The following is a 23,193-nucleotide window of genomic DNA, read 5'->3' as shown; positions in this document are numbered from 1 at the left end:
AGCCGGCCAGCAGACGTCACAGGGTGCTTCTTAAAGGGCCCGCAGGAAAAGGGGAGCTGGAGCCAGGCCCCCTGCGTGGGCAAAGCATGGATCACCCCCTGCAGACTGGCAGGGCATGGGCGCCAAGGGCAACCCCCTGCGAGGGGTCCCGGCCCCATCCCAGGGCCGTCTTTGCACCATCGCCCGCCGCATGGGTGTCACGACCTGGCCGGGATCCCCAATTTTGGGTTTAAAGCCCCAAATCCACATTTTTCCGTGATTAAAGTGAAACACCGCTATAGATACACCGATGTGTTTGCTGAAACACCGCTAATACACAGATATAGCTATGGCGGTGTTTCGGCTATGGATTAGCGGCGTTTCATTTTAATTACAGAAAAATGTGAATTTGGGGTTACTCTTTTTTTTAACTGAAAAGTTGGGATTGATTTTTTTTTTTTTTAAATCAGAGAAAACCAGGATCCCTGCTTGTCAGGTTTGCAAACCGAATGGGGATAACATTGTGCAGCACCCTTGAAAGGATCTGGCAGCACCCCGGTTGAGAATTACTGCCCGAGACCTAAGCAGTGACCCTCCACGGCCCCCAAAACCAGCTTGGCTGCCCAGACACCATCTGAGCTGATCCCTGGCTCTCGCCTTATATACTTCAAAGGGGCGGGGCCAGAAGAAGGCATGCTGAGTCTTAAAGGGGCCTTACCCCCAGCAGCATGGGTTTCTAGGTCTGGCGTTCCCGACCTCCCAGTAGGAATAGGGCTTTCCTTGCAATACAGCTATTCCCTTTCAAGCCATCATCCGGTCTGGAATCAGCAGAGCATTTAATGTCAGGATCAAGTTGGGAGCCAAAATAGACACTTAACAGCTTTCCTGCCAGTCACCTATCAAGTGGCAACAGCCAGCAAGAGGAACGCCATTCTTCCAACAACCCACGGGGCACCCCCACCCGCTACTATAGTGAAGCAGCTGAGCCAGGCCCCTTCCCCAGTCATCCTGTACACACAACTGGCAGCCCGGCCCATCCTTTCTACAGCGTTTATTGCCCATGTTCAAATATTACATTTCACATTTCATTAAAAAATAAAAAAAAAATTCCAAGGCACCACATCCAAAGGCACCACTGCCTCTGGAGAAACGCATGGCACTTGACCTTCCAGGAGCCCAGGGAGTCTCCATCACCAGGCTCCTGGCTGCCACTGAAGCAGATGTCCCATCCAGTTCTTAGGGGCTCCCAGCCTCCCAGCACCGGGGGGCTGGTTTGGACAAGCCTAACCTAGAAGGCAGCATGGGGAGCTGGTGCCCCAAGAGAGGAGGCTTGACGATTACCTAGCTGGGGTCATTTGAGCCCAGTTTTCTCTCCTGCCCAGGGCAGGGGTCAGACTAGAAGATCTGCAAGGTCCCTTCCGACCCTACTTCTATGAATTTATGAGAGTGCCAGCAAGGCCAGACGCGCGCAAGACATTTCCTGGAGGTTTAAATAGAGCGAGTCTCAGCCGGAAGAGCAGCTGTATTAAAAAACATCTGTAAAAAACCATTGCCATTGCAACATATCCATCCGTTGGGTCATCCATATCCATTCACCCATATCCATCCTATATGGGTGAACAGATCTGGTCTCCTGAGGCCCGACCCTGCCGTGAATAATACAGCAGACTCAGACCCCCACTCCAGTGTCAGGGGGCAGTTAAAATTTCTCCTTCTCTCTTCTTCAGGGAGCACTGGACTTTTTGGAATAGAGATGAAGAGCAGATAAACTTGGTCCTTATCTTCACAATGCCTTGCTAGTCTGCTTCCCTTCAAAAAAAACAAACAAAAAAAAAAAAAAACCAAAAAACAAACCAACCAAAAAACACATACACAGGAGAGCACAGCCTTTGGGCTCTGCTTTTGGCCTCGATAAAAATATATATATATGTATAGAAAGATATATATTTTCATTGGTCCCCATGAGAGCTTGGAAGAGACGCAGAAGTTAACAGAGCCGACACAGCAGGATTTGCCTCCCATCCTTTGAAGTTCCCTGGCCTGGCCTGCTCTTCCCAATTGCATCCTGTTTATCAGATGCCCTCAATCCCCAGCTGCCACCCAGCCCTGGCTAGGCAGCCTCCAAAGACACCTTCAGAGCGTGAAGGAGCAGCCGCACGTTTGCAACACAGGCCTGCAATGCTGGGAGGCTGCAATCCATTGCATGACCTGCTCTGCTAACGCTTCCCTGGCGCACACAGTCCTGGAGAGCTAGAGACGGGGCACTTATGGGCATCTAAAATCCTGCCTAATAGAAGACTACCGGGCTGAATTTGGGGGCACTGCCCTTTGGGACAGCTCCCAAGGGGCTAAACAGCCAACTCTTCTCTCTACATAGAGGAGTGTTTCCTTGCTTAGAAAAAGATTCAGTATAAAAAGAGTTTTAAAGAGAGAGAGAGAGAGGGGAGATGCTGGGATGTTGCCGGCAACTAGGATCTGTGAGTGAGCTAGGGTGGGACGGGATGGGGTTAGGTAGGGCCCCCCCTCAGTAACTCTCTTCCTCCTCTCGGTAGTAGTGGTACTCGGGTGGGTCCATGCTCTCGTCGCAGGCGGCGTTGGCCGCGTCGCCCGGGTTGCCCTGGGGGCAGTACTTGGGGTCGTAGATCTGGCGGCCCAAGCCGAAGACCTGGCCGCTCTGGTTGGCTCCTTGGTTGTAGCCCATCTGGAGGGACATGGAAGAGTTGTCGCACTTCTCCGTGCCCATCTTGGTGTCGTAGATGTGCCTCCTCGTGCCGGGGGCCGTCATGCCCACCTGGGAAACCAGACCACGCGTCACACCACTGCGCCCACAAACTGGCTGGAGGGCAGGTAGGCGCCCTCTGCACCGGGTGCTGGGCACGCTCGAGCAAAGAAACCCCCATGATTTTACCATTTATGTGGGCCCAAGGGCTACAGGGGGGAGGTACAAAGCACAGATCCTGTTTTACAGGCAGGAAACAGGGCACAAGACCTCCCCCAGAACTGGATCTAGTTTGTGGACTGGATTGATCCCAGATGAATCCAGCCTTTCCTGCCCCACGCACCCCCAGACGTATGGTGGAGGCTCCGGTCCCCCCACCAGTCTGCTCCCACCTGCCTACCTGGCTGGCGCACTTGTTGGTACCCATCTGAAGACTGATAGTGGAATGGTCCATGGGGGCCAGGATCTGGTTTTTCGGGTCATAGAGGTGCCTCCTGGTGCCATAGGCCGTCATGCCCGACTGGCTGGCGCACTTGTTTGTGCCCATCTGAAGAAGTCAAGGAGAGCCTGTGAGAACCTGGAAGTAATGGGAGCCCCCCGCTCCACAGGGCACAGAGCAAGGGCTACCACCATGCCAGACCCTCCTTCTCTCCCCACCATGTCCCACACCTTCCCCATTCAGAGCTGGGTAGGAGGTCCCCCAGATGGGGAGTCCTAGCCCCAGCCCAAAGATGGGCTTTCAAGCCCCTTGGCTGTGCACTGCAAGGTGGCAGTAAGTTGGTCCCCGAGTCCAGACTGTCCCAGCCCGTCTCCTCCCCCAACACGCCTCCCTGAGAAGCCAGCCCCCAGCTCCAGGCTTGTCCGAGGAACAGAGCAGAGCAGCTGTGACAGTCCCTGGCCCCTGGGGAGCAGAACAGGCAATGCCAGCACAGCCTGGGCAGCTGGGGAGGATGAAGGGTGCCAGAGGGTTACGGCCCCGCTAGTAACTAGAGGACTCCCGCAGGGTTCGACCCCCTTGTGCCTGGGGGCAGGGAACTCAGGTGCTAAAGGGTTAAGAAGCTCTCTCTCCCTGGTGCCCCACAGGACCCTGCAGTAGGAGACATGGGCATCCACTCACCTGGAGCCCGATCACGCACTGCCCGGCTTTCATCTTGGCCTCGTCGAAGTTCCTTTGCTGCCTCTCCGAGTACTTCACCCCGATGTCCACCCCGCTCTGGATCCCCTTGGTCTTGGCCTGCCAGAAAGGGTGAGAGCCTCAGAAATTGTCCCCAGCACCCCCTGGCTCCCAACCCACCCAGGAGCAAGGTGCAGGGGCAGCCACATCCATTATCTCCTGCCCGACAGGGACTGGCCCAAAGCACAAAACCTCCGGTGCTGGGGTTTGTACAGAGACTGGAAACTCATGTGGGTCAGCTCATCAGCCCTGCCCTCAGGTCATCTGTGACAAGCCTCAGGGCACCTCAAGCCTCCATCCGTTCTCCACTTCAAGGATGCAGCTGTCTCTGGGGTGGCTCAGTGCTATTAAACACCTGCCTCAAAGGGACAGTAGGGGGGAGAGCCTCAGCCTGGGACAGGGAGTGCTGTAGGGGGGCTCAAGGCACTGCAGACGGTCTGTATGAGCTCAAGGCAATGTCCTTGCTCCAGTGGGGACCTGGCTGGGGCCAATGCCATCCTTTGAGAGCATCCATGGAGGCACAGACAGGGCCTGGCTGGGTCAGTCCTTGGCTGTAGTCTCCCACAAAGCAGACCAGAGGGAACCAGGCAGAGGGAGATTCTACCCCTAGGGTCCCTTGGGGGTGTCCGGGGTGGGTGCAAGGTGTGTGATGGCCTACAAATGATGGAGAGGAACAGCCACGTCTCCTGCAGCCACAAAGCTGCCGGGCTCCTCCCTAGCACTCACCATGCCTGCCAGAGCCAGCAGGGAGACCTGCACCTGGGTCATGTTCCCACTCTCGAAGAGGTCGTTGGCTTCAAAGAGGTCGACAGGGTTCATGCCGTAGCTGGTCATGGCCTTGATGAAGTTGGAGAGGTTCTCCAGCTGGGGAGGAACATGGACAAGGACACATGAGAGAAGGGTGAGGAGCCAGGAGCCTGTTGGAGACGCGGCTCCCAGAGCGGCGATGCTGGGGCCAGCAACCTGCCAGGCTGCCTGCTCCAGGGACACAAGGCCCAGGCACCCACCTGGTGCCAGTTTTGAGCCGAGCGGTTGATCTTCCTCACCGAGCCGGGCTTCAGCTTGTTCATGAGCCTGCAGAGAGATGGTGCCATTAGCACCAGAGCAAGGAGGCTGCGTCCACCTGCACCAGCTCCGTGTCCTGCTGTCCCTTGCAGTGCGAAGGTAGCACAGCAGGAGTTTGGTGCCCATGGGCTTATCCACCCCACCGTGCCACCTTGACCACTGGTGCAGTCAGCAGACAGGAGCTAACGAATCCCTCCTCTCTATTTCCAGGAAAGCATTGGCATCGCCATGTCGGTGCTATGCAGCCCTGAAGAAGCCCCTCACTGCAAGAGGCAACTCCCCTGAGTGAGGTGGCCATGCCCCATGGCATTGGGAAGGGCCTCTTCGACGGAGCAGGACAGAGCGGCTTCCCCTGGGTGGAGATCGGCTCCAGCCAGGACAGGCTCAGGTTTTTGCTCCCTATGAATCTGAGCTGCAGCCGCTTGTGGGAAGGAGATTGTGTTTGTTTTCAGAGCCAAGGCAGAGAGTGTGGAGGAACCTCAAGCAACATCCTGTCGAGCCAAGCCCATGCCAGGAATTGCCCCAGGCCTGGGAACAGCCTGGACCCGCTGTGCTCCTTTGTGCAGGCAGATCGAAGGGCTGGATGGCCCCCGGGTTGCAGGGCGCCTTCCTGGGATCGCACGCCCTCTCTACCAGGTGCAGCCTCCCCAGGGGGCTTGGGGTCCCTTAGACGGCCTGCTCTCCCAGCCCCTCGGGGAGGGCAGAGGCATCACTAGCCAGGCCAGGGTGCCTGCCAGCCACTACAGCAGCACGAGACATGCACAGGCCTGGGTGGTAGCAGGGTCCTTGCCCCCAGACCGATGCATCTGGAGCCCATTCCTTTAGATGGCTGGGGCAAGGCAGGAGAGCGCTCCGTGTCTGACCACGAGCTGGAGCTTGGCATCACATCACGGAGCACAAGGGCCGTGCCAAGCTGTGAGCAGGCAGTGCCTCTGCCCCGTTCGCAGGCTCCAAGCACAGGCCTCTTGCCGATGAACTCCAAGCCAGGCCGAGCTAGGTCTGAGAAGGGCTTCCGGCCTCCGAGCTCATCTGTAGCTCACACTGCGGCTCTCAGATGCTGCAGGGGCTGGAGAAGGGGGCAGCAGGAGGCCAGCCCAAGGAGCCTGCAGCTCCCCCAGACGGACACGATCCCCTGGAATCGCCCCCCGCAGCATCGCCGGCCCCAGCAGACTCACTCGCAGAGGAGGACGCCGTCCTTCAGCCCCTTCTGGAAGTCGGGGCCGATTTGCTGCCCGGTGATGTTCTCGATCCATGTCCTCAGCTCGGCCTCCTTCTGCGGGTCATACTTCTGGGCGAGCTGGCGGAAAGCAGGGTGGGAAGGTTAGTGCTACTCTGCTCTACTCACGCTGACCCAACGTGGCTCCCCGCGCCCGACACCGGGCTTCCTAGCTGGGCTGGGAGGTTTTGTGGGGCCCTGGCCAGGAGGATGTCGACAAGGCAGGGTCAGTGCCAGGATCAGGGGCCTTGGCAGGTCCCTCTCTGACCCAGCACACCGTGAGCCCCTTGGCCTCTGCCCTCCCCCTCCATCACTTCTTCGCCCTCTGCCAAGAGCAGCAGCAGATTGCAGCAGTGAGCTCATGCCCGGGGCAGCCCAGCCCCACAGGAGCTTCCCCTAGCAGGGCCAGGCCTGCCTGCACTTGCTGAGGCCGACGCTCTCCGGCCTCCACAGCCTGGAAGTGGCTTGTGACGGCCATTAACCCCTTTGCTGCCCCTGGGCTCCAGGGGGGTATTCTGCAGAGCCTCCTATCCCTGGGGGCTGTGATGCCTTAAAAAAAAGTCACTGCTTGCCGTGGGCACTTCCCTTTGCTCGCTCCAAGCGGGCACTCCCTCCTCTCCCCTAGGGAAGCAATGGAGATGAGGGGATCTGTTGCCAAAAGCCCAGCCCAGAGCTTCCTGTAGCATGAGAATGAGGCATCTCTGCTGGGCTCCCAGCACGGCGCCCGACCCAGGAGCGAAGTCATCGGGAACCAGGAAGGGGCGGTTTGGGGTTGCTGGAGCAGCTACAATTTCCTGAGACGCAGGACAAGACGGAGCCAGGCGGGCAAGGGGGGAGAAGTTGGGCTGCTGGAAGGGGAAGCCGCAGCGGGCTGCAGTCTCAGTGTCGCTGGACGACAGAAAACCCCTGAGCTGGTGCCAGGCGGGGGGGGGGGGGGCAGCCGGGATGATGCTGTGCCAAGCGAACAGGGCAAGGGCACAACCAGGTGATGCCCAGGGAGACGGAGATTCCCCTGCCCAGCCCACCTTGCTGGATCCCACCCCTCCATCCTGCCACTGCCCTGCAGCCCAGGCACCCCCAGTGCAAGATAAAACCCCTGGGGCAGGATGTGGGGAGGTGGGTGTGAGAAGTGGTTCAGAGACCAGGACACCAGTGCATCCTGCCAGGTGCAGAATAACACCTCCTCCCCCCAGCCTGGATGCTACCGAACTTCGCTGGGGGCATTTGCACCAAGGCACTCTCTTTTTGGTGCAGCAAAAGAAGCTCCCCTCTCTCCCCGGCTGGCTTTTAACACCAGACTCCGGAGCCCACAGGGACTGGAGGAGGGCGGACGGCTCAAATGACTGCATGCAAGGGGGAGAAAAGAGCTCTTTGTTAAATGCTCTGCCCCTTGGCGCTAAAGGCCAAGAGCAGCCCCTCTGTCGGGGACAGGCTCCTCCAGGAAGACCCCAGCAGAAAGGAGGCTCCGGCCCAGCGCTTGGAGCAGCGGTGTTCGCAAGGGGCCGTGGCCTGGCTCCCAAGGGAGAAGCCACAAAAGCAAGAGGCTCCAGTGGTCTCCTCCCCCAGCTGCCCCCCAGCCGACGCTTGCTCGGACCCGGGCTATGGGCGAGCCAGGCTCTTGTGCTATCGGCACAGCTCTGCCCTGCCCCCCAGCCCAGGGTTGAGCCACAGGAAGTGTCACAAAGGGACGAGTCACACGAGGGGGAGGCTGCTAGCGCCTCTGTCCCCAGGGCCTGGCTCAGACTAGGCTTACAGGGAAGACCCGGGACAGTCGCGGGGGGACCCATGCCTGCCCCGAGGGCGGGGAGCCTCTGGGCATACTGGGGCGCGGGGCAGGCGATCCCCGCGCAGCCCCTGCCCGGCCTCCCTGCTGCACCCCCAGCGGCCCCGCCCGGGTCAGCGCGGGCGTCCCCTCCCCGCGGGGCAGGCATCCAGGCAGATTCCTCGTGGCCGCGGCTATGCCAGGAATGCGAGGCCCACCTCTAAATCAAGAGCAGCTGCCCATGCTGGCTCCACAGCCCCTGCTCCGCCAGAGCAGGGCGAGCGGGTATGCCAGAGCCCGTCCCTGGCACCGGGGAGATGCCAGGGCCCCTGCGGGCAGGGACCACTCCAGCGCCCGCCCGCACGGCCGAGGGAAGGGGCTGGCGGCTGGTTAGGCCGCCTAAGTGCCACCCCCACCCCTTAGCTCCAGGGCACCAGGCCAGCAGCCCAGCCTCACCCTGCTGCCCAGAGAGCAGCAGCAGTAGTAGGCTCTTCTCTCACTACAGGGCCCTGGCACAAGTTGAACCTCCCCTGATCCAGCCCAAATCCAGACCTGACCAGCTGCAGTCACCTGCCCCAAGCCTCCCACCCTGCTGCCCCCCGTCCTCCCGCAGAAGGGACCCACCCCCAGACACACTGAACCCGGTGCATTAGTCCCCAGGAGCAAATCCCACAAGGCAAGCGCCACCCTTCCCCGTACACAGAGGAAGCCCCTCCCCACCCCAGCATGGCTGCTCCACCCCAGAGGTGGCTGCTTTCCAGTGATGCAGAGCTGTGTGCATGGTCCCAGCCTGCTTGGAGCAGGCCGAGCAACCCACCCTCATGCAGCTCACGGGCAGGGGAGGTCACAGGGTTAAGATGTTGGCCACGGCTCCTTTGCCCTCCCTCCCTGCTGCGCTTAGCCCCTCAGGAATGCAGACCTGCACCGGTCCCGGGGGGCCAGCGCTGGCCCCTCTGCTCAGCCAAGCCTGAGCTGGGAGCAGGGACCCTCCCCTGATCCCTCCCCGCCTTTGGAGCTGCTCCGCCTCAGTGTCTGCAAGAAGTCAGGAGACCCCCCACCCCCAGGCGGGGCTGGAAGGAGGCAGGGTGCACAGGGAACCAAGGGGCTGCATCCAGCCAGGACAGAGCCGGGCTGCCGGGGGAGGCTGCTGTCCCAGCCCAGGGCGAGGCTCCAGCAGGCTCAGAGCTGGGCCTGGTTCAGCTCCGGTGTTGCAACAGCTTCCTCCCGGCCCATCCCTGCAACAGGCAAGAAGGTGACGGAGCAGGAGAGGTGGGGAAAGAGGAGCCAGATCCTCCTGCTGACGGCAGCAAGGGGGTGGAGGGTGGCTGGCTCACCAGGGAGGAATCCACAAGGACTCCGCTCCCAGGAGGATCCCGGACGTGTCCCGCCACAGCCCGGCCCAGGCAGACGCAGGCACCGAGGGCTTTACGCCCAGGCAGAGCCGACACGCGGGAGCGTCTCGGGGGGAGCTCGGAGCAAGGGCACAAGGGGCTAGCGCACATCAGAGCGTGGGGGGAACCGTGCTGGTCGCGGCACCCCCTTGCCGGCCTAGGGGGGCACGAACCCCCCAGCGCTCCTTTCAGCATCACCCCTAGAGACTGCAGGGGCTCAGCATCAGCACTGGGGTGCAGGGACCCCCATCCTTCACCGACGAGGCTGCTCCAGGCTCGGCCCCGTTCTCCAACTCCCCCCTCCCCAACCTTACCCAGCGGAGCCAGGGCGGGTGCAGGGTCATGGGCATCTGCCTAGGGACTGGCACTGCTGACGGGGGTCCGTCTTGCCAGGCAAAACGCGGAGGACTCGGCTGTACCAAAGGGAGAAGTGCTTAATGTTTCAGTCGAGCTCTGTGCCTGCCCCCTCTCTTAGGCTCGTTGCCCCCCTTCAACGGGCCCAGAACCGCTCTGCAGCTTCCCCAGGCCTGCACCGGGGCATCACGGCCGTGAGGGACCACGGCCAGGCGGGGGCTCCTCCATTTCACTTCATCTTGGCCGGCTGAATCCCAGTCGGGTTTAGGAAACCCAGGAGGGCCTCTGCCAACAGAATCTCCTTCCTCTGGAGGCGAGGACGAGCTGCTGGTGTTTGCACGGCTCCTATGGGAGCTATTAACCCCCTGGAACTGGGCAAGCGCAGTCCTCTGGCTGGCAGGATGAGCCCTCGCTGCCTGACCTGGGCTTTCAACATGTGCCACACGTGAGACTCCCGCACCCCAACTGCAAGGCACAGGGCTCGGCGCGGCGCCAGGCGACGGCCACGGGGCAGGAGAAGGCAAACGCTCCACGCCTGCTCCAGGCAGCGCTGGCTCCACAGGAGCCGGCCCAGGATCTCAGGGGCTTCGCTGGAGCTTGAGCCTGGCGCGCTGGCGTGGGGCAGAGCAAGCTGGCACCTCTGCAAGAGCCCGGGCTCTGGGCCTGCTGCTGGGCCGAGGCTCTTCCCGCGAGGGCCGACTGCAGCTTTGCCAATGGCTCTCTCCCGCTACAGAAAGCTTTCCGACTTGCACACACAACTTGTCGTGTCAGCAGTACTCCAGAGCCTGGGCAGGACTCAGCGCCCCGGCACGCTGGGTACCAGGCAGGTGACGATGCCCCAGTGGGTCAGGATACAACAGGCGGGCGTGACAAAGAAGGAGGGTCCCAAACCCGCCATCCTCCTTTGTCCTGCCTGGCAGTGGCCCCAGCTGGCACGGCTCCCAGGTCCCTGAGCAGTGCCAGCCAGATCCTCTCATGCTGTGCAAATGGGCATGGGCGAGTTGGGCTGGAACGGTCCCAGTTTGCAGCCATCAAGACCGAGGCCAGAGCGAGAGTCAATGTCACAGCTGGGAACAGGACCCCGCTCCCTGCTCCTGGGAAGACGAAAGAGCAACAGGAAACGCACCCGGACTTAGGCGAGACCAGGGCCGGCTCGTGGCCTCAGGCCCGCAGATGACCCAGGGCAAGGCAAGCAGAGCCCAGCCACGACGGCGTCTGGCGAGAGCCACCGACGAGAGGCGGCAGAGCCTCCGCCGCGGTTCCAGCATCGCCCCGGGCTGCAGCCCCCGACCCACGGCCCTTCCCGGGCCAGGCGTCAGGAGGGGCGAGCGCTGCTCTAGCGCGGCCGTTTCGACGCAACCCGGGAGAGGCGCCTGCCCGGGGGCAGCGAGCCGGGCCGCCAAAGCCTCGGCCGATTTCTCAGGGGTTGCGGCAGCGCCGGCGCAGAGGGCCAGCCGCGGGGTTCGCGCCGTGACGCGGGCTGCGCCAGCGCAAGGAGAGCTGCGGGGGAACAACCGAGGGGCAAGACCGCTCTCCTGGCGCCACACCTCGCCGCTTTGAACCCGCCCTGGGAACACAGGCCGGCCAGCCCTTAAATTACAGGCTGCGAGCTGAGGATTACAGGGGCGGATAACACGAATAGCTCCGGAGAAGAAACCGCATCTACCGCACCGACGGCTTCTCGGCCCGCGCCCTGCCCTGCCCGGGGGCCATCGGAGGAAGAGGACAGCTCTGCCCCCGGCCGCAGCCCCCCTCCCCAGGCCCCGGCCGCTCTGACCCCGCGCCCCCCGACCCAGCCGGGGGCACGGGGCGGGGAAGCCGGGCGGCCGCGGGCCCCCGCTCCCAGGAGGGCGGGCCGGGCCGGGCCGGGCCGCAGCCCCGGGAGGAGACGGACGGGGAGCCCGGGGCGCCCGCTCTGCCGCCGGCGACGGGACCGGGCTGCCCCCAGCCAGGCGCCGCGCGGGGCATCGCCCGCAGCACGGGGGGGCGCATGCCGCGGGCCGGGGCTGCCCCCGAGGCGGAGCCCCCAGCCCGGCCCGAGGGGCGCGCCGCGGGCTGGGGGCGCAGCTGCGCACGCGCGGGCCGCCCGGGCGCTCACCCTGTTCTTGACCTCGGCGGACAGGCCGTAGGACGGGCCCTTGTTGAACTGCGAGCAGCTCATGCCGGCCGGCCGCGAGCGAGCGAGCGGAGCGGAGCGGAGCGGGACGGGGCGGGGCGGGGCGGGCGCGGCGGCTCCGCGCGAGTTTTGGCCGGGCGGGCGCCGCCTGCCGCCGCCGATTGGCTGCGAGTGGAAATGACCTTATAAGGGCAGATCGCGCCGACCCGCCACGCGCGCCCGCCCCGCCCCCAGGCACTGACATCATCCCTGCGGCCCCCGTGCGGAGCCCCCCCCCCCCCGCCCCACGCGCGCGCGCGCTGCCCGGGGCCGTGTCACCGCCCGGCTGATGCGAAGGCGCCTCTGCCCCGCCCCCGCCCCGCCCCGCCCGCCCGCCCGCCCGTCCGTCCACCGGTCAGTCCATCTCCGCCCCGGATCCATCCACCCGGCCATCTTCACCCGTCCCTATCCATGCATCCCTCCACTGAGAGATCCACCCCATGCATGCATCCCTCCATCTAGCCATCCCACCCAGCCATCTCTTCACAGATCCATCCATCAGTCTATCCATCCATCTCGTGCATCCCTTGATAGATCCATCCCTGTCCATCTATCCATCGCTATCCATGCATCCCTCCATCTACCCTTCCCCATCCATCCATCTCTGATAGATCCATCCCTGTCCATCTATCCATCGCTATCCATGCATCCCTCCATCTACCCATCCCCATCCATCCATCTCGTGCATCCCTTGATAGATCCATCCCTGTCCATCTATCCATCGCTATCCATGCATCCCTCCATCTACCCTTCCCCATCCATCCATCTCTGATAGATCCATCCCTGTCCATCTATCCATCGCTATCCATGCATCCCTCCATCTACCCATCCCCATCCATCCATCTCGTGCATCCCTTGATAGATCCATCCCTGTCCATCTATCCATCGCTATCCATGCATCCCTCCATCTACCCTTCCCCATCCATCCATCTCTGATAGATCCATCCCTGTCCATCTATCCATCGCTATCCATGCATCCCTCCATCTACCCATCCCCATCCATCCATCTCGTGCATCCCTTGATAGATCCATCCCTGTCCATCTATCCATCGCTATCCATGCATCCCTTCATCTACCCATCCCCATCCATCCATCTCGTGCATCCCTTGATAGATCCATCCCTGTGCATCTATACACTCCTATCCATGCATCCATCCACTGATAGATCAATTCATCCGTCCATCCCTACGATGCCCTGTGGAGTTTCTCCATGCAGATCTGAGCCTGCAGGCCCCCTCCCAGCAGAGCCCCAGGCCCAGGCAGACGTGAGGCTTGGAAGAAGCAGTACGCAGCGCTGCCCGGGGGAACAGCGGGTTCAGGAACCCGAGCCCTCCGAGGGTCGGCTGGGAGCAGGATCTGCTGCTAGGCGGGGGGGACCAGAGGTCTCCATCGAAGAGGGGGAGGAGAGGGAGGAAGAGGGCGGGAAGGGCCGCTGGGCCCCTGACTCCGGATCGGAGCTAGTGCGGACAACCCTGTGGTGCGGCCTCTCTCGGAAGCCGACTCCGGTCCATCTGGACCGGCTCCATGTCAGGAAGCCCTTCCACACCCTGCTGCTCTGCCAAGTAGAAACCTTTCCACTAGTTTTGCTGGGTTTTTGATCAAGCCTTGACAGCCCAAAAACACACAGACCAATTATGGAAGAGAATAACCTTCAGCATGAATTCCTGGCCCACTTATCTCTCTCGGTCCCTGTGCCAAATTGCCCATCAGCTTCCATAGCTCTCTTCCTTCCTCAATGTTCGTCCCCCTGACGTACAGGCCAGCACATAACACAATCCGGTGCCGGAGCCAGCACCAGTCGGCAGATCCCTTGCACACAGCATCTCCCTGAAAAGCAAAACCAAAGCGTGGCCCAGGATGCATTTCCACCGGAGAATGGAGTCAGCTATCGCAGCTCGTTCGCTGCAGCGACTGGGTGTCTGTAAAGGGGCAGAAGCTCAGCCTGGGAAGTTCAGCGGCATATAAAAGGTTTCTGAAGGCAGAGAGGGCATCCCCTGGTTACCCGCAGCGCGAGCTGAGCAATGTTGCCCACGCTGCTGGAAAAGCCCCGGCGCTAAGGAATGTCTGTGGAAAGCGGAGGCCAAGAATCCTCCTCCCGCCTGCGCTGCATCCTCGTTTCCAGGCAGCACGACCTCCAGGCAGAGCACGCACACGGCCCCGCGTGCACCCCAGACCCACTGACCCCGTGCCGCTCCAGCCCCTCGGGACCCATTCCGGGGGCCCGGCCCTGCGATCGGGGCCCCCACTGGGAAAACGGGTCCGTCGCAAAGGCTTAGATGCTATTTGCAGCTCTGGCTCGGGCCCCGCGCTCCAATTCGGGTGGGTTTTAGACCACACGCAAGCGGCTGCTATGAAGCTGCCAGGGTTGCCGACTCTGGTGAGGGTTTATTTTCGTGCACCAGGTGCTGGAGTCCTGTGATGTTGGGGACCTGCCACTTCGCGTCCCTTTGCTGAGTTAATACCCATTCCATTTTAATCTCCACGGGTCTGTGAAGGGGCGTGGAGCCAGACACGTGTGATCACGGGAGGTTTGGGGTCAGCATGGCTGTGTTTCTGCTGTCATACAAAAGATGCACCCGTGCCATGCGCTGTGGCTGTGGTCCTGTTCCCAGCACAGTTTCTTCAGGATTTCCTGACTCCTTTCCCCCTTTCAGTACCACGGTTCTGTCCCCACTGCTCACACCATGGGCCAGGCGATGCAGGCTGAACAGGCTCACAGGTCAGAAGCTAAACCAGTAACACCATTATATTCACTCCTCCTCTTTCCATTTTGACCTATTGAGAAAGCACCGGGGAGCTCCAGGCGCGGAGCAAGACCCCACTGCGCAAGGTACTGTACAAATACAGAACGAAGGGACGGCTCCAGCTCTCCAACTCTGCTCCTTCTGCTCGCCGCACCCTTCAGCTGGCAAGCGCAGTCAGGAGGGGTTCACTGCATGGTTACAGTCCAGGGCTTGGGGGGGGGGCGGGGGGTCCCAGGCCCTGGCACTGCCACAGATTTGCCATGTGCCCCTAAGCCACTCACACCACTTTCCCTGTAAAATGGGAAAGATAAAGCCCTAGTGCACGGGGCTGCAGCCAGGCTGTGATGGGGGCCCTGTAAGTCCATCCATAGAAGAGGGGCGATCCCTGGGGTGAGGGGATGAGAGAGGAAGGTGCAGAGTCAGACAAGCGTGCACCGGGGAAGACACCCTGCGTCATGCACCACCCAGGCAAAAAGGCGGAGGCAGCTTGAACATTGCAGGAGCCAGGGAAGCCTTCGCGGGCATTGGCCTGGGATGGGCCAAACTCTGCTCCAAGGGTGACCTCTAGCGGCTGCGCCTCCGAAGGCCCCGCTCCTGCCTGGGAAGGGACCCAGGGCAAGTGGGAGGCGACGGCAGCCTTGCCAAGGGACCTCGGCCTCTTTCCTTGGCACTTCCCAGAGGGGTCGGCTCCCAGCAGAGCACCTGGCAAGGTGGAGAAGTCCTTGCTGTTTCAAGCAGGGCGCTTCTGAGTGCTCAGTGGGCCTGTCTGGGGCACTTGAGAAAGCGGTCCCTGTGAGACCGCTCCCTTTAAGCCAGTCCCGGTGGCTTGGCCGATGCCTGCAGGGCAGCTCCCATCTGCTCCTTCCCGAGCAGTCCCCGCTCCGCAGCCCCTCTCTCGGGGAGCACATGGCTCCCGCAGCCCACTGGGGCAGTGCGGATGAGGAGTTCGCTGTCAGGGTTGGCACGGGCTGCCCGCATCCCACGTTGCACGGCTGTGCTGGAAATCTCTGCCCCTGCTGGCACCTCCTTAGCAGGGAGGCCCCCCTCTGCCCCACCAGCTCCCCTACAAACAGCCGTGCAGCAGGCAGCCCTCTGCACCTATAGCCGGGACTGTGCCGGCATCTCCAGGTGCAAGGTGCTGTACAAAAGCGAAGCAGAGCAAGCCACTGGGGATGTGACTTCCTCACAGACGTTGGCCAAGCTCCATGCTACAGACCTGGTTGTTTGAACAGGCATGGGCAGCCTGCTGCCATGGGGGCGGGCTGTGGGCATAGAGGCCAGGAACTCAAACCCACCACTCAGCGCTGATCTGAAAGCCCTGGGGGCTGCTCCCATCTGCCGCCGCTCTGCTTTTGGGGACGTGCTTTGCGTGTGCGTGTTGCTTGCTGGGCAGGTCTCTGCTCTGCACCGGCCCCACGCCGACGCAGGAGAGGAGGCTGGGCGTGTAGCTGCCTTTTCTACTGCAGTGTAGAGCAAGCGCCAGTTAAGCAAAGGCCGTCGAGAAGTTGCGAGCGTGCTTCCTGAGCAAGCCACATGCACGTGACAGGGCCAGACATGCAAGCATTTGTGGCTGCAGCTAAGGAAGCAGGTGGATGACAGCAACGAGTGACGTGATCAAAGTCCTACAGGAAGGCTACTGCAGGGCAGGGAGCTGGAGCCAGAGGTTACTGCAGGAGGGCAGAGCAGGCTGTGCTGCGTGCTCCCTAATGCTGCTGTTCAAGCTCACCGCACGGCTCCCTCCCCTCCGCGGTCTTCACTAACCGCAGGGTCCGTCTCCTCCTTTCCCCCGTCGCCCTTGCTCTGGTTTGCCTGGAAGCGCTTTCAGGCAGGGACTTTCTCGATGCTTGTTCATACAGCGCCTAGCACAGTGAGGTCCCACCTCAGCTGGGCCTGGAGGCTGCCCGGCTACCAGCACCCCGAGGGAGGGGGCTGCTGTTCATTCAGGAACTGAAGCTGGGAAGTGGTGGACGGTTTCGGCCCAAAGACGTCAATGGCGAGAGCGCGTCCCTGCCCAGCCCGGTGGGGAACTCCAGTGACACGGTGCTCAGCCAGGGCATCGCTATCGCGCTTCGCCAGGAGGTGGTGGTGGAGCTCAGGGGAAGGACGGGCTGTGCCCACCCTGGGGGGCACCGCCTCTTCTGTGTTCCCCCAAATCCCCTGGAAGTAAAGCGTCGGGTCTGGTCGCCCTAAGGCTGCCCTACTATACAGGAGGGGCACAACAGGATGGGTCTGGAGCTGAGGGGGGGGCCTGCATGCAGGAGGGCCCCTTCTCGTCCCCCATATCAGAGGCCCTGAAGCCTAAGGGTTTAGACCCCCCCCATGGGTCCTGTAATCGTCTATTCCTGTCCCGAATAGTCTCATTATCATACGAGGGGCTCCCCGCCGCCACGACTGAAGCCTGCTAAGCTCCTGGCTCTTGCAGCATGTCGTGGCACCGAGCGTGGCAGCTGGATGGAAGCCAGCGGCCCGCCAGCGAGGGCCAGGGCTCAGGGGCTCAGCACCGCTCCAAGCACAGGCAGAGGAAGACTTTGCCGAGTGCTACTGAGCCTCTAATGGGAGGGATACGTCTCACAGGGCAGCGGAGGGGCCGCAGGGTCACGGGCAGGCACTGGAATGGGGTTTGAAGGATCTGGACTCGGTTCCCAGCTCCACCACTGGCTGTCTGGGGGACCCTGGGCAAGTCACTTAATGGGGTATGAGAGGCTGGGCCAGCTCTCAGGATACCAGGGTCCAGTCCCCTCTGCTGCAGACTGCCTGGGTCGCTGTTCCCTCCCTGTCTCAGTCTCCCTCTGTAACACAGGTAGAGCCCGCTTCCTACCTACCCAGCCTGGGAGGTGCCCTGCTTTGGTAGGGACGGGAGCTGCTGTGTATGGGGGGCAGAGGGCACCTCTCCTGACCAGGGTGGGGGCCTCTGAAAGCCTCCACCCTCCCTGGGCCCCACGTTCCCTCTGTGAAATGGGCTGGTGGGACACACGAAAGGGCAGGGAAGAGCCACCGTGCCCTCGAAACTCTCCTGGCTCGGCTGGAGAAACAAAACAGCCCAGACTCCCGACCCCAAGACGCGACTCCGCCTGCTCTCTCTCCCTGCGCGTTTGCCTTTTCCTGTGCACTGTTTTCAGGTTAGCGTGACAGACCAATCAGGAAAAAACGCTGCATCACATGCTCCAGCCCTGACAGTCAAGTCAGTGAATGTGGTTGAACTGCTAAGGGAGTCGCTCCCGAGCTGTGAGGGCTGCAGCTGCGCGGGACACCTCCGCCGGCCCTCGACGTGGCTGGAGCCAAGCCTGGCGGATGGAAATAGGGAAGCCACGCCGGACAGGACCCCAGGCCTGAGACGCTGCGGAGGGCTGCTCTGGGGCGAGGCCATCTCGGCTTGCGGGGAAGATGTTTTCAAGGAAGAAGCGGGAGCTGATGAAGACGCCGTCCATCTCAAAGAAGAGCAGGGCAGGAAGCCCCATACCGCAAGTGCTGGCGGTGAGTAGCGCTGCATCCTCTCGAGGCGCTCGATGCAAATGCGCAGGGCGGCTGCGTGGGGCTGGAGGGCAGCGCGGAGTCGCCAGGGGGAAAAGATCCCAGGAAAGCTCCGTCCGTGACCAGCCAAGGGGGAGAGACGCCGCAATGGAGGGAAGGGGAAGTGGCTGGCGGCGGGCGTCGAAGCAGAGGGCGAAGCCAAGGGTGTGAGGACCAAGGGGTGCACTGGGGGACAGGGCTGTAGGGGCAGACGGATGTGGTCACATCCCAGTGGAGCTGGGTGAGGCCCCCGGGCTCTAGCAGACAAAGGGACGGGCACGGCCCCTCCAGAACAGCCCCGGGGGGGACAGTTCAACAGGCAAAGAAAAAGGGACGTTCCCAGCTTCGTCCTCCTCCCGGCTTGGAAAAAGCTGCACTTTCCACACCCATGCCCACGTGCAGCCGGAGCCCATCCTGAACCCAGACTCTTGTCCCGGGAAGGGCGCGGGCCCCGAGGCTGCGCAGAGCCGTCCGGCGGCCCCGGGCGCCCCGCTCCTCGGCTGGCACGTGGGGTGGATGGGTGGGCCTGGCCGCAGTCCGAGCGCTCAGAGGGATGCTGAACAGACATTCGGTGAGGAAGAACAGCTACAGCCCCTACTCGGTGGGGCTCAGGCAGATGGCCACAAACTCCGGCTCCCACAGGAGCACGCTGGTTCCAGTCTCCTACAGACCCAACGCGTGGGTGAAGGTAGGTGGGAGCCGAGGGTGCGACCCACGGGCTGGGCTCTGCTTGTTCCTCTCCCTGCTGCTCCTTCGGGGGTGCCTGGGGCTGCAGGGGCAGCATCTCGCTGCCGAGTTCAACCCACCGCTGCAGAGAGGAACTCGCTGCCTCCCAGCCTGCAGGGCTGCAACAGCAGTCAAGGCCCCCGGGACCCCTGAAGTGGTTTCAGGGCTGGATCTAGGGCTCAGAAAGGGTCTTCTTGGGTCTCCTGGCTTGGGGGTCGCCTGCAGCCAGGCCTTTCGGATGGCCTCACTTTTCCTTCCTGGACAGCGGTCACTAGCAGCCTCCTGGGGTGAGGTTGCCGTCTTTCATTAAGAGAGCTGCAGGCAGGGGCCAGGTGTCGCAAGGAAGCAGGGGTGATGCAGGCAGGGTCTCGCCCAGGAAGAAATCGGGGGGGTGGCACTCTGCAGGCTCTCCAAAGGCAGTAGATACGGGGCCCGTCCCTGCCAGCCATGTTGCACTTTTGTGACGGGGCCTGAAAACTGGACTGCGACCTGGCAAATGCCCTTCTGACGTGAGCCACCAAAGAGCTGTCTGACAGGGGCAATAACAGCAGGTTGAACACTGGCTCCAGGGTGGAAGACTGCAGGGCACCACTTGCAAGCAGGTAGAGGATCTCCGGGTTTGCTCCTGCCTTCCGCGCCGTGCAAACCGATGCGCCGCAGGTGGGCATCTCTGCTTGCTGAGCCCTCAGAAAAGCCAGCCCGGCTTTCTCTTTTCTAACGGAAACGGTTGCTGTTATCAGACCTAGTTTCTGATGCAACTCAACCCCCAGGCGAGGCACGGTGGGGAGGGAGTGACTCATGAGTGTCCAGGCGAGGAGGAGACCTTCCCAGGGCTTCTTTGTTTAGGACAGGTTTTAAGAGACCCGCCGCCTTCCCCATTCAGAGGTGGGGCAGGCCATTTTGCGGGCCCCAAGTTGCGGGATCAGAGGGAGGGGACCACGCTGCTGTCCCCGAGGCTGGGGAGTAACTCAGAGCTGAATCTGCCAGGAAATCCTCTGCAGGAAGTCACGGCTCCTTTGGCTTGGGAATGGGCTAGATGGTGGGCCATCCTCGGGCGACCTCAGGGTGTGACCGTGCCTCGTCTCGCCACAGTGCTCTTCTCGAACACGGTGAGATCCTGCATGTTTCCTAAGAAAAGGCACCCGCGCCAGTCCGCCCTAATGCACCTCCCAAAATTGCCAAGCTGCCTGGGTACAGGCCTATCCGGGGGAACAGGACATGGCGGCGCCGCTACCGTCCTGTGTGGCAAGAGGACTGGTCACGCCTCCTTCAGGGATGACCAGCGCTTGATACCACAGGGCCTGGAAGAGAAGAGGGAAGAAGCCAGCCGTGTCCAGAGAGAGGAGCCGGCGGTTTCTGCCGCTTGTGCAAGGCCCAGGGCTGGGGGCTGTTTACTTGTGCAAGGCTGGTGGGAAGCCTTGAGCAATCCCGATCGCTGAGGCCGCGTGAAGCTCTCACTTCGCTCCCTGTGCCGGGGCTGGGGCCGCCCAGCTCCGCGCTCTGCTTTGCTCGGTTCTGGGCTCTGCAAAAGGCTTTGGCGCCTTGTCCCTCTCCAGACAGCGCCTCCAGAAAGGAGAAGATGGGACTCAGAGCCGGGGGCTTGTGCTTCCAGTCTCCCGCTGGAAAATCCCAGGCCTGAAGTTTGCCTCTGGCTCCCAATAGAGGAGTCGCCAAAGCCGCAGGAGGAGAAGAGACAGGAACTGTCCAACAGCCCCGCCAGGCCTTGGGTGGGACAGGCAGGCGGGGGCCGCTCTGGTCCTTGCGGCGTCTCCTGCGGGCAGCGGTGGACGAGGAGCAGCCGCCAGCTCCGCTCCAGCCGTGTCCCATTGCATGAAGCGGCAGGGCATCATTTTCTGGTATCAACATCATGGTCCATCTTGGCACAGTCACTTCTGAATCACTCGGGGCCTCTCCCTTGATGTCAGCAGGGGCTCCACATGCAGGGCAAAGAACGCCACTTTACAGCCCTGGGCGATGAATCATTTATAGCTGGCCGGCGTTTACGAGCTGCTCAGTTGCTCCCCTTGCACTGGGAGGCTCCCTCACCATCCTTGCCCTTGGAGAGTCTCTTGATTACCAAAAGACAGTCTCACTCCTCCTCCAAAATGCTTTTGCTGGTTGCTGCATGCAAACGGTGCAGGCAGCCTTGCTGATCAGGAGGCATTGGCCTTTCACCACTAAAAGATCCCCGTGATCCCGGGGGAAACGCAGGGCACCCTCACTGACTTAACTGCAGGAAGGACACTGGGCCAGATTCTGGTCCCAGCAGCACAGGGATCCATTAGACCTCAGCACCTCCCTGGAAAAGGCGGCAAATAGGGAAACCGAGGCATGCAAACTTAGTGTCGCCTTGCACAACCCTGTTAGCTGAGCCAGGCACCCCTGGGCCCAGGTCACTGGCTGCGACAAGCAGCCACGCTCCTCTTCCAGGTGCCTCGCTTTGCCCAGTTAGCCCCCGCTCTTCTTCGGAGCCGGAGATGGAGTCCGGACGTGCGGTCCCCTGCTCTCACCGTGATGCTCCTTCCCCTCGCTCGGATGAAGGCTGATGAGCGTGCAGACAATCTCCGTCCCATCGGGTTCCTCCGCGTGCGCCGGCAGCCCCCGCTTCCCCAGCCCCTTCATCCTCTCATGGCTGTTCCTTCCCTTCCAGGACCTGCCGCGGAAGGACTGCCTTGAAGCACCTCCCTCCAGCCTGGCCGACCAGGGTCTGTCCAGCCCCAAGCTCAGCAGCAGCCCCAGTGCCATGGGCACGCTCAAGCGGCCCACCAGCCTGAGCCGGCATGCCAGCGCCGCCGGCTTCCCCCTGGCCTCGGCGGGCACCCGGGGCATCGCCAAGGGCCACAAGACCCCCACCAGCTACAGCCCCGTTGACAGTGCCGAAGCGCCGTTCATCGAGGTAGAGGACATCCCGCAGCTCCTGACCTACGTGGCCCTCTTCGCTGAGGCCTTGGAGAAGCTGAGGGATGTGGTTCTCAGAGACGGTGAGTCCCGGGTGCGAGGGCTGGGGATGGTCTCATGGGGACACGCTGAGCTGAAAAGGTCAAGGGGCTGCTTCGTGTTGGAGATGCCGGGGGAAGAGGGGGACGTGAAGGAAGGGGTCCAGGTGGGCTCCCCAGCCGTGCACGGGGTCCTGGCACCCTGCACTCCCACTCACGCTGTGCTCAGGCCAGTGGGAGCCCCAAAATCGCTCCCCTTCCCTACATCTCCCAAGAGCTTGGCCCTGGGGGTGGAGCGGGGGTGCAGATGTGGGCAGCTGTGCCCAGGACAGCTGATCCCGGGGTCTGCACTTCCCTATTCCCTGCCGAGAGGCACGTGGTTCAGGGCTTGGCGTGCGGTGTGATCTGTGCCAGGCGTTAGCCTCCAGGGCTTGATGTCAGCATGGGACTTGTGGTCCGCTCCTCCCAGCGCTGGTCACACCACTGTGAATCACGGGGCGCTGCTGCCTGTGGCTGGGGCAGTGGAAAAACCCGGCTGGGCCCAGACCTGGCAGCTCCGCTCTCGCGCCTAAACCCTGGGACGAGGGAGAAAGAGGGCTCCGGAGGTGGAAGGAGACAGGCGCCTTGCGGCGCCTTTGAGCTGAACCCAGCTCTTGTTCCCAGAGGAGGAGGCCATGGGGATGAGCCCTGCAAGGCGGCCACACGTGGGCCCAGGCAGCTTTCCTGTGGGCTCACAGACGTGGGCCACCCCCTACCACCCCGTCTGCCCGGGACAGCCGCACAGGGGAGCCCGTGATGGGAGCCCGGCACGCCCGGCGCCGGGGGTGGCTCCGACGCGGGGGTCTTGGGATGCAGCGGGCGACCACGCAAGCTGCAGGCCGCAAACGGTGGATGCTGCAAAGACACTTGGGGCTGGTGGGAGGGGGGTGGTTCCTCCTGCCCTCCCGCAGGGCAGGGTGCAGGCAGGGAGATGGGCCGGGAACCACGGTGGGGAGGGGGAGCTGGGCCAGGACAGTGCGACTTCCTACCCACGAGCTATTTTCATCTGCCTGCCTTTCCTGTTTACGCGGCCGCTGGCGGGTGGCACCCGGCGCGAGCCCCCGGCCCCGTTCTCTGCCCCCAGCGCCGCCCTGGCTTGAGGCCTCGCCTGGCAGGGCAGAGCGCAGGAGGCGATGGGGCCGAGCTCTCGCTGCAGGGCCTGTGGAAGCTGGGGGGGGGGGGGTCCCCCAGTTTCTGCCCTGCCCCCTTTAAGTGGCTTCTTCGCTGGAAGACAAAGGAAACGGCATATCTTTCTTTTTCCGTAGCCAGGGTGGGGCTGGCAGCGGGGGTCACATGATGCCCTGTTTTTCACTCCCGGTCCTACAGACGCATTGATGCTCCCCTTGGCAGTGGAAACGGCAGGGCTGGACCCCGGAGGGCAGAGGCGGCCCCCAAGGGAGGGGGCACAGTGGCACAGGGCTCT

General features: G+C 62.3%; 2 protein-coding genes across 4 annotated transcripts in view; one reads left to right on the top strand and one right to left on the bottom strand.

Moving 5' to 3' along the window:
• Positions 1-1,015: 1,015 nt before the first annotated feature.
• On the bottom strand, positions 1,016-11,917 carry CNN2 (calponin 2). Its single transcript, XM_090027486.1, has 7 exons — positions 11,759-11,917; positions 6,113-6,234; positions 4,880-4,946; positions 4,599-4,736; positions 3,816-3,932; positions 3,099-3,245; positions 1,016-2,770 (listed from the first exon to the last, which is right to left on the bottom strand). The coding sequence occupies exons 1-7, from the start codon at positions 11,819-11,821 to the stop codon at positions 2,504-2,506; spliced, it is 921 nt and encodes a 306-aa protein (XP_089883612.1). The 5' UTR covers positions 11,822-11,917; the 3' UTR covers positions 1,016-2,503.
• A 1,389-nt stretch (positions 11,918-13,306) lies between these two features.
• The window catches only part of ARHGAP45 (Rho GTPase activating protein 45), a 34,478-nt gene continuing 24,591 nt past the window's right edge, over positions 13,307-23,193 (top strand). The window contains exons 1-2 of one of the 3 annotated variants that reach the window (XM_090027248.1): positions 13,307-18,033; positions 21,446-21,776. In XM_090027248.1, the coding sequence (XP_089883374.1) occupies positions 17,944-18,033; positions 21,446-21,776 (421 nt within the window). In that variant the 5' untranslated portion in view covers positions 13,307-17,943. Of the gene's footprint in view, positions 18,034-18,080; positions 18,758-21,445; positions 21,777-23,193 lie in introns of those variants that run through there. The other 2 variants (XM_090027247.1, XM_090027246.1) reach the window with 2 other exon arrangements.

Source organism: Crocodylus siamensis, chromosome 14, assembly GCF_052110815.1.
Source record: "Crocodylus siamensis isolate JL-2025a chromosome 14, ASM5211081v1, whole genome shotgun sequence".
Lineage (NCBI taxonomy): Eukaryota > Metazoa > Chordata > Crocodylia > Crocodylidae > Crocodylus > Crocodylus siamensis.
The sequence above is the reverse complement of the archived record's forward strand: the minus strand, read 5'-3'. Positions and strand labels throughout refer to the sequence as shown.